This window comes from Lycium barbarum, chromosome 12, assembly GCF_019175385.1.
Source record: "Lycium barbarum isolate Lr01 chromosome 12, ASM1917538v2, whole genome shotgun sequence".
NCBI lineage: Eukaryota > Viridiplantae > Streptophyta > Magnoliopsida > Solanales > Solanaceae > Lycium > Lycium barbarum.
In genome coordinates this window covers 70,900,172-70,916,013 of record NC_083348.1, presented here as the reverse complement: position 1 = coordinate 70,916,013, position 15,842 = coordinate 70,900,172, and the positions used below count along the sequence as shown (strand labels likewise).

Sequence of the window (15,842 nt, the reverse complement as noted above, 5' to 3'; positions counted from 1 at the left end):
CTTCCACTGATTGGGCTTTGATTACACGTTTCGGCTTGACGCACATCTTCTTAGCCCATTACTAAAGTTGTCCCTCCTAATTACTCTAATGGACTCAATAATGCTCATGTTACAACTAGAAAAAAAAAGAATTAACAGATAATTATATTGTACAATTCCACCACATGTCATGATAAAAATAATAAAAGTTGATGTTCATCACACTATTTCAATTTGGGAATTCAATTTTTTTCCTACAATATTTCAAAAGTAATAAATATTCTTGATTTTAAAAATTGTAATTTTTATTATGTTTATATTTTTAAATATGAATTCTAATTTTAACTAACTCTTTTTCATTGTTGTTGTTGTTGTTGAATTCTATGTTTAAAAAAGTTGAATAATCACAATTAAATTAAGATCGAGATTTCAACATTTCAACCTTGCGTTTGAACTTCATCACTTTCTTGATAATAAAGAATTGCTTAAAGGTCAATAGGGCACAATTCAAAACTCGATTTGTAATGAGCGCGACCTCAACTCCTCTCCACTTATTATTTGGAAAATGTAGCTGTAACGTGTTAGGCTAGCTAATGGGGTCTTTTCTGTATAACTTATATTTTCTCGAAAGTTAATTATGCTATGAAAGCAGCACAAAACTGGGAATCGGGTCAATTTGCTTTGCTTATCCAATAAAACTCCTAATCCCTTCTTTACTAAAATGTTACTCCCTCAGTCCGTTTCAATTTATGTGATGTAATTTAATTAAACAAAGAGTTTAAAAAATAAAAATGACTTTTGAATTTTATGATATAAAATAAGTCAAAGATATTTACGTAGTTATAAATGTCTCGTTAAGCGTAAAAAATAAAAAATAAATTATTGTCAAATAAAAAAATATATCATTTTATTTAGGATTGACTAAAATGAAAAGTGTGTCATATAAATTAAGCCGAAGAAGTTGTACATTTTGTCAGATGTAACGTGTACTCTTACATAAAATGTACTACCTCTTTCCCTAAAAAAGATTGTCCTTCTTTCTTTTTTAATATATCTCAAAAAGATTGTTCTCTTTCTATATTTAGAAATAAATTTAACTTTATGAGATTGATTTACAGCCACGTAAATACCTAATACTTATTTTAAATATAAAAGTTTGACTATAAAAGGATATACTTGGTCTGCTTGTTTACTAGAACTATAATTAGACACAATCCAGTAGTGGGACCATATTATGAGATTTTACGTGTCTGTGTTCTGGCCAAAAACATTTAGTGTTAGTGTGGGAAAAGGTGAAAAGGTGGACACTGGAGAATTGAAGGGGGTAAAATCTGAATCACTCAATTCTAATCAGTAAATCAGCTGATTATTGAATGGCACAAAACTGTTCAAAAATATATATAGGAGTATTTTAAACAAGGAAATGCTGCTAAAACTTTTATAGAGATCAGCAGCAAGAAGGTGGCCATTTAAACTTTGTTTCAACTGATGTTGGTATGTTAAAAACCTTCTCCAACTAATTGGCAGGTTGGTTCTTTAAATTCCCTTGTAGCTTTCATTATTCTGGTTTTTGCATTATAGTATTATAGTAAAGATTTGAAGATCCTTTTCCTTTTCTAGACAGTTTCTACGTGTATTATAGTTAGAAAGCGAGCTTATTATAATCTAATTGACTATATATAGAAAGCCTCCATTACTTGAAAAAAAGTGTGAAGCATGTTCATTTGGAAGTTTTTCTATTTGTGCGTTCAGTTATTTTTTAATGATCCTTGCTTTAATTGTGCTGCTGGCAGATGCTGTTGCTGATTTGATTCTTGGTATTGGGTTTTTTTTATTTACATAAAATAAGTTTGAATATTGATACTTTTGAGTGGTCATAACTGTATAACCAGTATGATATAGAGTGTATTTGGTTTATCTCATTGTGCAGAAACTCAGAAAGACAAGGTTTTGCTTCTTGTTGATGCGCGCATTATAGCTCTGCTTGTGTAAGCCAAAGTCGGTTCACTATCTTATTATGCGATTTTTATAATCGTTGATGTTTCTTGAAAATTAGTGGATAGACTCTAGTGGGGATCTACGTATTCTTTTTTTCTTTTTCTTTTTCTTTTTGAGGTGAGAACTGAGAAGGAAAGACAAACACTTGGGAATTGTTTTAGCCCACCGAGGTTGTTTGTATGAGCATGTCTGTTGCTTTGTTGTGGGTTGTTTCTCCGAATTCCGAGGTCTCAAATGGGACAGGATTCTTGGAGTCAGTCCGGGAAGGGAACCGGCTTTTCGAATCATCCAGGTTCCCAGCTCGGGACAGGAATTCGATGTGGAAGGGGAGAATCAAGAAAAGTAGGAGACAGAGGTGGAATTTTGGGTCTTTAAATGCAGATTCCAGATATTCGTGCTTGGGAGGATCAAGAAATGAAGATGGAAGCAGTTTTTCTATACAGTCCAGTTTGGTGGCTAGTCCAGCTGGAGAAATGGCTGTGTCATCAGAAAAAAAGGTGTATGATGTTGTATTGAAGCAGGCAGCTTTAGTGAAGAGACAGCTGAGATCTACTGATGATTTAGAAGTGAAGCCGGATATCGTTATCCCCAGGAATTTAGGCTTGTTGAGTGAAGCATATGATCGTTGTGGCGAAATATGCGCAGAGTATGCAAAGACATTTTACTTAGGTCAGTCTCAGCCATTTTTTTTTTAATCTGTTCTTTAGTTTACAAAATCTTGGTGACAAAATTTGATCTTTGTTTGGTTGTTATTCAGGAACCAAGCTAATGACACCAAACAGAAGAAGAGCTATATGGGCAATATATGGTGATGTTTCAACTTTCAAGACATATAGTATCTTATGTATATCTGTGTTTAACTGGGGACATAAAAGGTGAATTATATTTCAGTTAGACGTGGAATATTATAGGTGCAAGTTGAGCTCTACTAGCTTGTGAGACATTATTTTATGCATAAAGAGGAGATTTAATTTTTTATACCTTACACAACAGTCAAAATTTGTGGAAGAAGTGCTAAAATTATTTGACTGGATCGGCGGAAGTGTAACATGCTTTTACTGTTTGTTTTATCAGTTTTCTTGGGAATCTTTGACATAATTTCAACTTTTTGCTGGCCGATAATTTGGCTCTTTGTTCAAAATCTTATGCTCTTTATACAGTCCAAAATGTTAAGAAAGTATAATTCAGATTATTTTAACATTATGCGGTTGGCAACTCCTATTTACAACTTTCTGCTCTAGGTGCAACTTGTGATCTGATTCATTTTCCATTTTGTTTGGTAGTCTTCAAAGTTTGGTCAAGCTCTGCGCATGGTCAATTATGGTATATCTTGTCAGTGAGAAACTTCCACTAAAATTGAAAAAATGAACTTACGGCGATTGAGAACACTCGGGTCAATTACCAAAAAAGAGCACTCAAGTCCAAGAATGGCTAGATATGGCTAAATTTAGCCTTTTGGTAGCATGTTTCTGGCTTGCCCCTTAGATTATTTTCTAGTCCAAGAATGCTGATTCTTGAAGAAATTGACAGGGATTTTTGTATTAGCTCGTGTATAAATGGCTTTGTCGTTTGAAAGCTGTGTTCTTTTTAAACAGTGTGGTGCAGGAGAACGGATGAGCTTGTTGATGGCCCTAATGCATCACACATAACTCCACAAGCTTTAGATAGGTGGGAGGCCAGGCTAGAAGATATTTTCAACGGCCGGCCATTTGATATGCTTGATGCAGCTTTATCCGATACTGTTACCAGATTTCCTGTTGATATTCAGGTTAGTCTCTCTAATTCGATCATCATTATATTCTCCCAATTCTAATCATGTGAAGTGTCTGACTCTTCATCTACCTGGTGCAGCCATTCAGAGATATGGTTGAAGGAATGCGTATGGACTTGTGGAAATCCAGATACAAGAACTTCGATGAGCTTTATCTCTATTGTTACTATGTTGCCGGTACAGTAGGATTGATGAGTGTTCCAATTATGGGCATTGCACCTGAATCAAAGGCAACGACAGAGAGTGTATATAATGCCGCTTTGTCTTTAGGGATTGCAAATCAACTAACCAATATACTCAGAGATGTGGGAGAAGAGTAAGTATGAAGCTACATTTAGTACACATTGACATTTCCTAAGTAATTAACATGCCAAAAAATTGTCGCAGGAGTTCTATTTCTCAGATATAAGTGTGTCGTAATGTCCGGATTTTGAAATACAATGTATGCAGTGCTTAAAATGCCTTACATATTTCATGTTGTACAGTGCAAGAAGAGGAAGAGTATACTTACCTCAAGATGAATTAGCACAGGCCGGGCTCTCAGATGAAGACATATTTGCTGGAAGAGTGACCGATAAATGGAGGAACTTTATGAAGAAGCAAATTCAGAGGGCAAGGAAATTCTTTGATGAGGCAGAGAAAGGTGTCTTAGAACTGAGCTCTGCCAGTAGATGGCCTGTAAGTAGTCATAAAATTACACAACTACTATTACAATTGATCATTCATATCCAGTAGTTTTCTTTTATTGTTATGGTAGTGAGTAAAAAAAGAAACATGAACCAAGTCTTTTTGTAGTGACACATTCCATCACATTGGTAAGCAAACTATGTTCCTGCATTTGGCTATAGTTAGTATGGACTAATCGTCATACTGATAGACATTGAATGGTGTCGTAGTTTCCAATTTTCAACAGCATTCTCTTTTGGTGATGTTCAAATCTTCTCTGTTATGTGCTGCTTATGTTCCTACATCACATGGGAGGAAATAAAGCTTGATTGACGTACCTATGCATTGATGGTCAAATTTTGCATTGAGGTCACATTCTGAATCCTTATTCTAGTATGGCAATGAGCTTTTTTTTTGTTGTTGTTGCAGGTGTTGGCATCGTTGCTTTTGTATCGCAAGATATTGGACGAGATTGAAGCAAACGACTACAACAACTTCACAAGGAGGGCTTATGTGAGCAAGCCAAAAAAGCTTCTCATGTTGCCCATTGCTTATGCAAGATCTCTTGTTCCCCCAAAGATAGCTTCTTCTCCACAAGCAAAGACATGAATGAATTTGTTGAAGACAATGAGGAATATATACTTAAGAAAATCAGGCACTTGTAAATGAGATATCTTGCTACATGTGTATCATCATCAAAAGTAGATTGTAAATTCAATATGACAACTTCCCGGTAGAATGTTTCTCCACACTCAAACCCTCAATTGAGAAAATTACTTGTTCATGCATAGAATTCAGTAACTTCCTCCTACTGTTTATTCTCTTCTTCTTTCATTTTTTTTTGGGAGATTTGAACCTTGCACCAAAATAGTACAAAGTAAAGTTACAATCACTATACTGTAACTCCAATCTCCTACCACAGTGTCACTATTTTAAGTTTCTAAACTCTTACTTTTTCCAGAGAAATTGCAAGGTTCATTTAATGCAACAAATAGGTCAGTTGATGTAGGCGCTTAAAATTTATTGAATTGAATCCATGCAAATTTTTGATGTGCATTGTGAATTCAAGAAATATTGATCCTAGAAAACATTATGGGTCAATAGAGTTATACGGAATTACGGATTCTTCAAGTCCAATTGCACTATTGAAGTCCAACTTCATTAGGTGTAAGCATTTAATTCGCTGTTTTGACACGTCATCAGCGAGTGTATTATACACACTCTATATATTTGACTGATAATACAAAAAGTGTCTTAATGACACAGTCTAGGCTTACCTCAAGTGTCTAAATGAAATAAAATTTAGTTGAGGTATCCAAGTGCAAGATCTTAACGACTACAAGGGTCTGTCGATAGATTTGACCTAAGATCAAGGCATCAAATGCATAGTCTTTTGCCAAGCTCATTAGTAAGCGAGAAACGATCTAAAAGAATCTTTCCCAAAATTAACCAAGAGCGCCGGTGTTGCATGACTTGTTTGGTAATGATGAAGTATATCGCTAGGAGTACCAAATCCTCTTTCGTTAAGAATTTGCTACGTCAACCTTTGAATCGAAGCGAACAACTTCGAAAAAATGAGTACTTGCAATAGTAACCACATAAGATCATTAAAACAATTCTTTTTTGGAAACCTTTATGTTTACATTTACACCTGATAAATGGAAGAGATCGATAGAAAAGAAAATCTTATCTAAGATCTTTCTTAAATTTCTTGAGAATATAATGTTGACTAGATTAATAGCCTGTTTGGCCAAACTTATTTTCCCCCCAAAAATACTTATTTTTTCAATAAGTACTTATTTGAAAAAAAGTGAGGTGTTTGGCCAAACTTTTGGGAGAAAATAAGTACTTTTGGAGAGTAGCAGAAGCAGTTTTTCAGAAGCTAAAAAAAATAGCTTTTGCCCAAAAGCACTTTTTTGAAAAGTACTTTTGAGAAAAATATAAATAGAAGCACTTTTTAAAAGCTTGGCCAAACACTAATGACTGCTCAAAAGTGTTTTTTTAATTAATTGGTTAAACACAAACTGTTTTTCGCTAAAAGTGCTTTTTTGAAAAATACTTTTAAAAAAAATACTTTTTAAAATAAGTTAATTTTAGAAGTTTGGCCAAACAGGCTATAAATGAATCTGAACAAAATAAATCGAAGAGTGTCAAAAATTGGTCAACCAAGTTGATGAAAGCTTGTTAGAGAATAAGGAGACAAAATCCAAGAACGACAAGGTTGCTGACGAGGTTTCGGCAACCGTCGTCTAATTATTGCTTACAAAAGTTTCTAAAATAAAATAAAAATCTATGTTAGTTTAAAGAAAAGGCAGGAATTGTGTTTCGCTAAACAAGGAGTCAATTCCTCGTATGGTCATTCAACTTAGAAAAATTATTCGGTAAAATTATTTTTTTATTTTTTATACTTCATATGATCATTTAAGTTTATATATTTGCCTTACAAAGTATCATGAGTCAAAATTCACTTTCAAAATAAAAGACAAAGGGTCAAAATAGTCCCATAAGTTTAGACATGAGTTAAAACATCTCTTATTTTTTAACACTGAATAATAATAATCCTCCAATTATTTTTAACTTCTTACTTCGTAATTAGATTGTGTTCATCCTATATGTAAGTTGATAATATTGATTTTGAAAAAAAAAAAACAAATCATAACGTTTAAAAGTAAAAAAAAAAAAAAATGAAGAGTGTTAATGTAGACGGTAAAATACGCACTAAAATTTTTTAATGAGATAAAAGCGAGGAACAACTATATTCGACATTGGGAGACATATTTAATTTTTTTAGCAGGGTTGGAGGGGGAAAATAATTTTCACCCAAATAATTACAAGATTGACAAAAATAATATTTGAAAACCTTAAAAAATATTTAGCACACAGTCATAATAGAATCTCCTCATTTTATGTGATGTCAACTGGTTTTTATTATTATGATGATATCCTTCAATATGCATCTATGTTTTTTTCCTTACAAAAACCCTTTATGATTAGTCTTTACATATAAATTTTCCTATTAGGACCTAGCTAGTTTTTTTTGTTTGAAGGAATTCATCGTCTTCCTTATTAATGTATGAATTTCTTGGCAATAATGTCTATCGTAGAAGAAACTAAGAACTAATTTAAACATTTTATCAAAATAAAGATACTCATAAAATGAATAAATAGAAAACATTATTTTATTGTTGAACTCCTAAGTTTCCAAGCAAGTACAGTACTCACAGGCTATTTCATATTCTTTTTTTAGCGGTGATAAAATGAACTTTTTTTTTTTTTTTTTTTTTTACATTTTAAAAGTTATCAATTACAATTATTTGTGTGTTTCGTTACTTTTAATACCACAGCTAGAGTTGAACTAAGATTGTATATCATTAAAAGGTTGTTTGTGTTTTATGTTAAAGAATAAGAACTATTTAATTGAAAATTCAAACTTAAGGGACTACTTTGATCATTTTTCTTTTATTTTTATAGTGACCTTTAGCCCTTGTTACTTAGTAAGGCAAATGTATAAACTTCATTGACCATATTAGGAACAAAAAATAGACAAATGACTTTACTAGGTAGTTTGCTTAAGTTGAGTGACCTTTTGAGGAATTGACTCGAAAATTGAATTGGTTTTTAAACACTTTTTTGTCTTATTTATGTATTTGGTAAATATTCAAAGCGTTTGTAAGCTAAAATCAATCGAAATCATAAATTCTTACTTCCTAACTTATGATTTTCCGGCTCATAAGCACTTTTAGCTTGACCCAGACTTCTTTATTTATCATTAATATTTTTCTTTAATTTTCAAAATATTTTTTCCAAAACAAAAACCCTAACTTCTTGTTCTCCGATATTCTTCATTTCTCATTTTATTTTAAAAAAATACTTTTAGATTTGTAAGTTTTGTAAAAATTATAAGAATATATTAGGCATTTTAACAAAAAATTGACTTATCGACATTTCTTTTCACCAAATAGGTCAATTGCCTATTATCAGTGTCAAGATTTCTATTCAAACACATAACTGCTTATTTATAAAGACCGGCTTTAGCACTTACAAATGCTTTCCAAACTTAAAATTTATCAGTTAATCCAAATGGACACTAAATCCTAAAAATGTAAGATTAAATTTAAAACTTGAAGTCTAACTTCAACATGGATGGTTCTATACAGGAAAGCATTGACGGATGAATTTTTCATTAAGGGGATTTAATTATAGAGAAATAAACCAAGAGGATTCGATCTACTATATGTACGTACAAAACAATTTTGACATTATATACATATAATGTATTTTTTATGAAGGAGGTTCCAATAAACCCCCGACCTCCGATCCGTTCCGCGCGATGGACGATAGAAAAAACTTATGTGCTTCCAATCAACAATGTAAATGTGAGCGTTATGTACTTGTTAAGACCTTGTTTGCCAAAGTAGGCCTTTGGACGTGATTTGGTTAAAAACATAGAATTTATAGTTAAAAAGTGTATTTCGAAATTGAAAATGTGCTTAAACATGTAAATAAATTAAAGTTTTGTGAATGAAAAATTGAAAAACTCGTAAAACCTTTTTATCATTTCATACTTTAAATTCCATAGTTGAAGTTTGAAGTTGATTATGGCCAAATTGATAAATGATTAGTTGAAACATTCTCCAAATATTACAAATTTTCTAACCAAAATCTATAGCCAAACGGGTTAATTTTTGTTTTCTTGATGGGGGTTCTTGTATTCCAGACAAATTATCATTATGTATATAAATTAGAAGAATATGAGTGAATATTTTTTGGGTGGTTAATAATACTTCGAATTTTTTGCACCATATAACGATGTATGAGTTCTTATTACACTTCAAATTCATTATCCTATGCAACAAGATGGTATAAGACATAACCACTTAAAGAGAACACGTATTCCTTGATTTTAGGCTCCAAATTGGATTTCTCTCCTCACGTACATCTCAAGTTTCATCTCGCTAAGCCTTTCCCTTTTCTCATCCTTTTAAATGAAAGATTTACACTACATGACAGATATAACAAATTCAATTACCATTTTATATAAACATTTTTTCAAATAATTACCCAACATAACCTTAATACTCACGGATGACGGAGTCATGACTCATGAGTATTAGATCTGTCTCCACGCACCCACTATTGCACATCCATTATTTCAGTCCTTTGGTAAGTCAGACTTTCCATTCAACCACTGGTTGCTGCTCGTCCTCACGTGCCAACCCCCAATACAAGAATTTGTTGTTAAATCAAGTCAACAAATTTAGGTACAAACATATGAGCAGCAAGTACTACTGTATAAGCACTTTAATTTCTACTAGTACTGTTGAAATACAAGCGATATGTGGTCTATCTGCAGAGCAGAACAAGAATTAACAGACCATATACATAATTTTCACATGACAACCCCCACTACTCTTTTTCTTTAAGCTTATGGATTTTATATTTTCTTTTTTCATGCAAATGAAATTGTCTATTTAAGGAGAACGTATAGTCAATAAGTGATAAACAAGAAGAGAATTGGAATTTTCAAAGTGTTGGATTTCACAAAAACAAAAAAATATGGTAGTGAAAGTGTATGGTTCAGCAATGGCTGCATGCCCACAAAGGGTCATGGTTTGCCTTATAGAGTTGGGGGTCGATTTTGAGCTTATACATGTCGATCTTGATTCTCTCGAGCAGAAAAAACCTGAGTTTCTTGTTTTACAGGTAAAAAAAAAAAAATCTCCCCCCCCCCCCCCCCCCCCCCCTTCAAAATCACCAGTGATAAGAAAATTAACACAATCAAGTGGAGGAAAAAATCAACAATTATTGGACAGTAATTAACTGTTCTACAGTTTTGAGCTGTTGTTATTTACTTGCAGCCATTTGGACAGGTTCCTGTCATTGAAGATGGTGATTTCAGGCTTTTCGGTAAGAACCTACTAACATTGTAGTATTACTTATGTTGTAAAAATAGTTGCAAGTGTCAAGTGTTTGTGCTTACATCAGAACTCTCAATCAAAATGTTTGTGCTCACACCAGAACTCCTTCACAATAAAATCAAAGTGGTGCAATAGTAATAGCTATGCCAAGCTCAAATTTACACAACCACAAAAAAAATTATAGGTGTAAAGATACTCTATATCCTAAATCCACTCTACATGCAATACGTCATTATTATACACTATTAGCATAGCATTATCGCCTTTTACGGAAAAATACGTGATATAACGACTTAAGCCCATTAATTATTGGTTTAGCAATACTTTTAAACAATTACAGAAAAAATAACTATTTCATTTTATAGCAGAATTTCATGACGGCCAGTGTATGTATATATGACGTATGTATGTACGACGACTAGTGTATGTAAGTATGCATCTCTGTGTGTATGCATGCCGGCTAGTGTATGTGTGTATGTATGATATGTTTTGAAAAGAAATGGTTGCTATGTTTTAAATGCTCCATAATATTGTCATAATTTGTTATTGGGCAATTTGCAGGAGTGCCCTTCGCTGGGGGTGGTCTTTAATTTTTGTCCCTCAAATCAGTGGTCTTTAATTTTTTCCCTTTGTTAAAAGCCTCTTGGTTCCGGGTTCGAACCTCCGCTCAGTAAAAAATTTTTAAAAAAATCGCAAGGCATAAGTTGGGATTCGCAGGACATAAGTTAAACCCCAACTTATGCCTTAAGGCGTTGGGTTTCAAACTCTGTCTTAAGGCAAAAAAAGAAAAGAAAATATGTTAATAACAAGTATATATATATATATATATATATATATATATATATATATTGGGTAAAAGTTTTTGCATTTTGCATACCTCTGCCTTAAGGTTTAATTTTGGGTAAAAGTTAGCCTTAAGGCAAAACTTTTACCTTGCGAATCCCTACTTCTGCCCTGCGAATCCCAACTTATGCCTTGCGATTTTTTTTTATTTTTTTTTATTGAGCCTGGGTTCTGACCCAGGACCTCTGGGTGTTTAGCGAAGGACAAATATTAAACGCCACCAATTTGAGGGACACAAATTAAAGACCACCCTAAAAGAATAACAATCCGCGCAAAAAAAAAGTTTGTTATTTGGGGGCATAATGGTGCTCTTTATGAAAATTCCCCCTTTTAACTATATCTGTCAACTCGGCCCATTAGGGGAGAGCCCATCGGTTACCAAGCCGAGTTGGACTTCCCTTAATGGGAAGGGTTGGCAAACAGGTTTCCTTGCTAAAGCAGGCAAACTATCACAGCCCAAAACCCATTACTAAGCGAGCCAAACTGGATCGGACTATTTTTTTAATGGGTCATTTGCACTTTACCCTATTTTGTGTTGGTCTTTAATTTTTGTCCTTCAAATGGGCCGATTTTTATATTACAAAATATAAGGATGTTTTTTCTTATTTTCAAAACATACCAATAAAATTATAAAGTATATCAGATTTGAGTTTAATGGGATACCCACGACTTTGGACTTTTTTTATAGACAGAGAATCTGATTTTTAAATGTGAGCTTAATTTTAGGATAGTTACCAATCAATTTCTTTTTTTTTAAAAAAAAAGATTTCTCTCTCTCCCTCTACGACCATTGATAGATACCATTTGCAAACACATATCATATTTCATTCTAATGTCCCAATATTAAAGAGTATAGTTCAAGTTCCATATGGTTTTACAAATACTATAAGATGGTTTGGCATCTATCCAAAATGTTTGAAGTTCCATTGCAAAACAAAACATTTCTCTTACAGTTTCGTGCTAATTTCCAGATCATCGTCGTTCGTGAAGTACTAAATTACATCAACATACATACAACTTTTATACATATTTCACACATAAAAATTATAACAAATTTATACAGTTATACATACTGCATACAAAAATTTATACTTATTTATTTTCTGGTGTATGAACTTTGTATGAAATCTGGTTTGTATCAATTACAGATCTATTATACATACTTTCTCATAATTTATACATACTTTGATAAGATTTTATACAATTGATATGTACTTTATCATAATCAAAATATACATACATCTTTTATACATATTTCATACATAAAACTTATAACGAATTTATATATACATATTGCATACAAAATTTATACATATTTGTTTTTGGGTGTATGAACTTTGTATGAATTCTGATTTGTATCAATTACAAAAACTATAACAAACTTTGTATGGAATTTGATTCATACAGAGAAAGTAATTGTGTATGAATTTTGAATGAGAGAATTACCGATTAGAATTGACTTTTCGAGCAAAAGTTGGAGAAAATTAGGAATAATATCTCTTTATTTTGAACGGGGAGAGAAAAGTGGATATAATAAGAGAGCAAAAGTTGGAGAAAATCAGGGAACAATATCTCTTAATTTTGAATGGGAGAGAAAAGTGGATAAAATAAGGGAAGCATTTTTCTTACATTATTTACTGTGTTTTATTTGTTTCTTTTTAATTTACCTGATTCGTATAGATTTTGTAAGAAATCTATTGATATATTTTGTAAACTGATAAGTATCGTCATATTATGTAAATATACTCTCTTACTATGTACATAAACGTTTTTGCCCTGTAATTTTTGCTCTTCAAAATCGAACTTATGTCTAAAGGGGCATAGTTTACGCATCATAATATTCACAAATTATGCACCCACCCTTAGCCTCTGTTTGGATGGTTGTTTCTCGTGGTTCATTAATGTACAATATGGTATGGTACAGTATGGTGTTGTATTGTATTGTACTGTATTAATGAACACAATGTTTGGATAGACTGTATCGTTTGTTGTGGTTTAATAACATTTGTATTGTTTAATTTGACCGTATGGTATTATATAATAACTTGTAAGTTTACTAAAATACCCTTAACTCTTAGTTAGAAATTAATTTATATATATATATATATATATATATATATAAAACTCAGGTAAAGAATAAAATAGAAACTTTAAAAAATAAGTAGGTAGTGGGTGGGGGTGGTGGAGGGGTGGGTAGTAGGGTGGGGTTGGGCAGTGGTGAGGGGTAGTGGGTGGTGGTTGGGGTGGGTGGCAGAAGAGTGGGGTAGTTGAGGGTGGTATGGTGGGGTGGGGTGGGTGAGTGGTAGGGTGGGAGTGGGGTGGGGTGGATGGTGGTGAGTGAGGTATAATGGAGAAATATAATACATGACCACGGAAAAACCACCAAATCCGTGATTACAAAAATTGAGACTTTTCTTGGTTATATAACTATGGAATGAACCACGGGTTTACAACAGCATACTACATAATTTTAAGAATAATGGAAACAAACATGGTTTCATAGAAAACCATACATTAATGAATCACGGGAAACCACCATTGATTTTGAAGGGAAAAAATTAAAGACCAGTCCATTGGAAGGGAAAACCGTGCAATTACTTCTTTTTTAATTTCTTTTTGACATCTTTTTTTAATTTTATGTTTCCAGAATCCAGAGCAATAATAAGGTACTATGCAGTAAAATATGAAGACAAGGGAACTAAACTAACAGGAACCACATTAGAAAAGAAAGCTCTTGTAGATCAATGGCTAGAAGTGGAATCCAACAACTTCAATGACTTGGTATACAACATGGTACTCCAGCTCTTCGTATTCCCTAAGATGGGACACAAAAGTGACTTGACATTGGTACAAAATTGTGCTGACAAGCTAGAAAAAGTGTTCGACATATATGAACAAAGGTTGTCCAAGTGCAAATACTTGGCAGGAGATTTTTTCTCCTTAGCTGATCTAAGCCACCTCCCTAGCCTTAGGTTTGTGATGAATGAAGGTGGCTTTGCACATTTGCTTACTAAGAGGAAGAGTTTGCATGATTGGTATTTGGATATTTCAAGCAGGCCTTCTTGGAAAAAAGTGTTGGACCTCATGATGATGAAGAAATCAGATATGTCAACCGGCCCAGCTAAAGAAGAAGTAAAAGTATAAGAAAAATTACAACTCAACTGTGCTTTCATCTTGATTTCGTCACGAGCGTTGTGGATATTGAATATTCATATAATCGAGTCTGATTAGTCAAGCGCAGTTATTTGTATTGTATGTTTGATCTAGAATAAAGTCTAAAAAGTATTTGGAGTTGAATAATTTTGTTTCGTTGTATTGTAAACTGGAAATAAATTTAAATTCACTCCATGAGTTTAAGTTCTCTGCACATTGACTAAGTACGCAAAATATTTTATACCATCACATCATGGCTACATATCCGCAATAATCGGTAACTTTTTATAACAAATATGATTACATGACATGGAAAATATAATAAAACTTATTATAATATGTAAAATAGAGGAATACTTGTTATTAACATACTTTTCTTTAGTTTGGTTGGATAGTTGTTGTCACTTGTCAACTTAAGAGCTTTGAATTTTTTCTGATTCTAAAGAGTAACAGATCCATCTGAATTTTATACTGACCAACAAGGGGAAATATTGGGGCTTAAAGAGAATCAACCTAACTTATGGTCTTTCGTTAGGTTTGGTCATGGCCCAGATAGCTATCACTGGCTCACGTTTATCAATTGAATTTTTTTTAAGGAATGAGCTCACAACTATTATAAGTAGATCCAACAGACCAGAAGAAAAAAAAGAAAAAAAAAAAAAGATTTCGATACCTAAACAAATTTAGAGCCCGTTTGGATTGGCTTATAAGTTGTTTTCAGTTTTTTTGAGTGTTTGGCTAGCCAGTTTAAAGTCATTTTATGCTTAAAATAAGCTCAAAAAAATAATTGAGTCCATTTGACTTAGCTTATCTAAAACAGCTTATAAGCCAAAAAAATAAGTTAGACTACCTCAACTTATTTTTCTTAGCTTATAAGCTGCAAACAACTTATAGACATAAGCCCATCCAAACAGGCTCTTAGACAGTATTTTAGGGAACTTAAATACTTCAAAACAATAATCGGCTGTAACTTTTTTTCAATTTTCCGAGGCAATTGTAGCTGCAAAAAAGAAGCTCCATGCGACGAATTTGTATAAACAAAATTTGTCTCATACTTAATTACAGTACAATTCAGAAAGTTATACGGCAGATATATGTAGGTGGTGTCACAATTTTAGAAAATCAATGGCAGCCAAAAGAAAGGGTAATATATTCAACCGAATTTGCGTTGGATGAAGTTGGTGGGGTTTGAGGCATCGGTATCATGGGAGGAAGTAATCCATAACCTCAAGTACAGTGAGGGGATTAAATTGCTTAAGGACACACAGAGAAATCTGTGGACTCGGATATTTTCAGTTTTATGAATTTTACATTTTTCAAGAATAATTCAAATTCTGATTTATTGGTTTCGAACACACAAATTTACTAACGAACTTAAGGAATTTAATATAATTTCTATGTTCTATCTCTTTTCTGTTAATCTACAACGGACTTACTCTTTTCAGAAGATAATAAAGCACTCTTTTAGTAATAAAACTGTGTTTGATTTCTGTTTCGGCGGCATTTCGACATGC

The 15,842-nt window shown here is 32.8% G+C and overlaps 2 protein-coding genes across 2 annotated transcripts; both read left to right on the top strand.

Moving 5' to 3' along the window:
* The first annotated feature begins 1,180 nt into the window (after nucleotides 1-1,180).
* On the top strand, nucleotides 1,181-5,215 carry LOC132622287 (phytoene synthase 2, chloroplastic). The gene is made up of 7 exons (XM_060336873.1): nucleotides 1,181-1,506; nucleotides 1,910-2,646; nucleotides 2,735-2,785; nucleotides 3,573-3,745; nucleotides 3,829-4,064; nucleotides 4,234-4,426; nucleotides 4,844-5,215. The coding sequence occupies exons 2-7, from the start codon at nucleotides 2,157-2,159 to the stop codon at nucleotides 5,021-5,023; spliced, it is 1,323 nt and encodes a 440-aa protein (XP_060192856.1). The 5' UTR covers nucleotides 1,181-1,506; nucleotides 1,910-2,156; the 3' UTR covers nucleotides 5,024-5,215.
* Nucleotides 5,216-9,805: 4,590 nt separating this feature from the next.
* LOC132623500 (glutathione S-transferase F11-like) lies at nucleotides 9,806-14,526 on the top strand. The gene is made up of 3 exons (XM_060338264.1): nucleotides 9,806-10,117; nucleotides 10,273-10,321; nucleotides 13,823-14,526. Exons 1-3 carry the CDS (start codon nucleotides 9,971-9,973, stop codon nucleotides 14,317-14,319), a joined length of 693 nt encoding a protein of 230 aa, XP_060194247.1. The 5' UTR covers nucleotides 9,806-9,970; the 3' UTR covers nucleotides 14,320-14,526.
* Nucleotides 14,527-15,842: the final 1,316 nt, after the last annotated feature.

Coding starts and splice junctions, on each gene's coding strand:
- LOC132622287 (XM_060336873.1), top strand. CDS start 2,157: ATGAGCATGTCTGTTGCTTTGTTGTGGGTTGTTTCTCCGAATTCCGAG. Junction 3,746..3,828: donor GATTTCCTGTTGATATTCAG/GTTAGTCTCTCT, acceptor TACCTGGTGCAG/CCATTCAGAGATATGGTTGA. Junction 4,065..4,233: donor CTCAGAGATGTGGGAGAAGA/GTAAGTATGAAG, acceptor CATGTTGTACAG/TGCAAGAAGAGGAAGAGTAT.
- LOC132623500 (XM_060338264.1), top strand. CDS start 9,971: ATGGTAGTGAAAGTGTATGGTTCAGCAATGGCTGCATGCCCACAAAGG. Junction 10,118..10,272: donor CTGAGTTTCTTGTTTTACAG/GTAAAAAAAAAA, acceptor ATTTACTTGCAG/CCATTTGGACAGGTTCCTGT. Junction 10,322..13,822: donor TGGTGATTTCAGGCTTTTCG/GTAAGAACCTAC, acceptor TTATGTTTCCAG/AATCCAGAGCAATAATAAGG.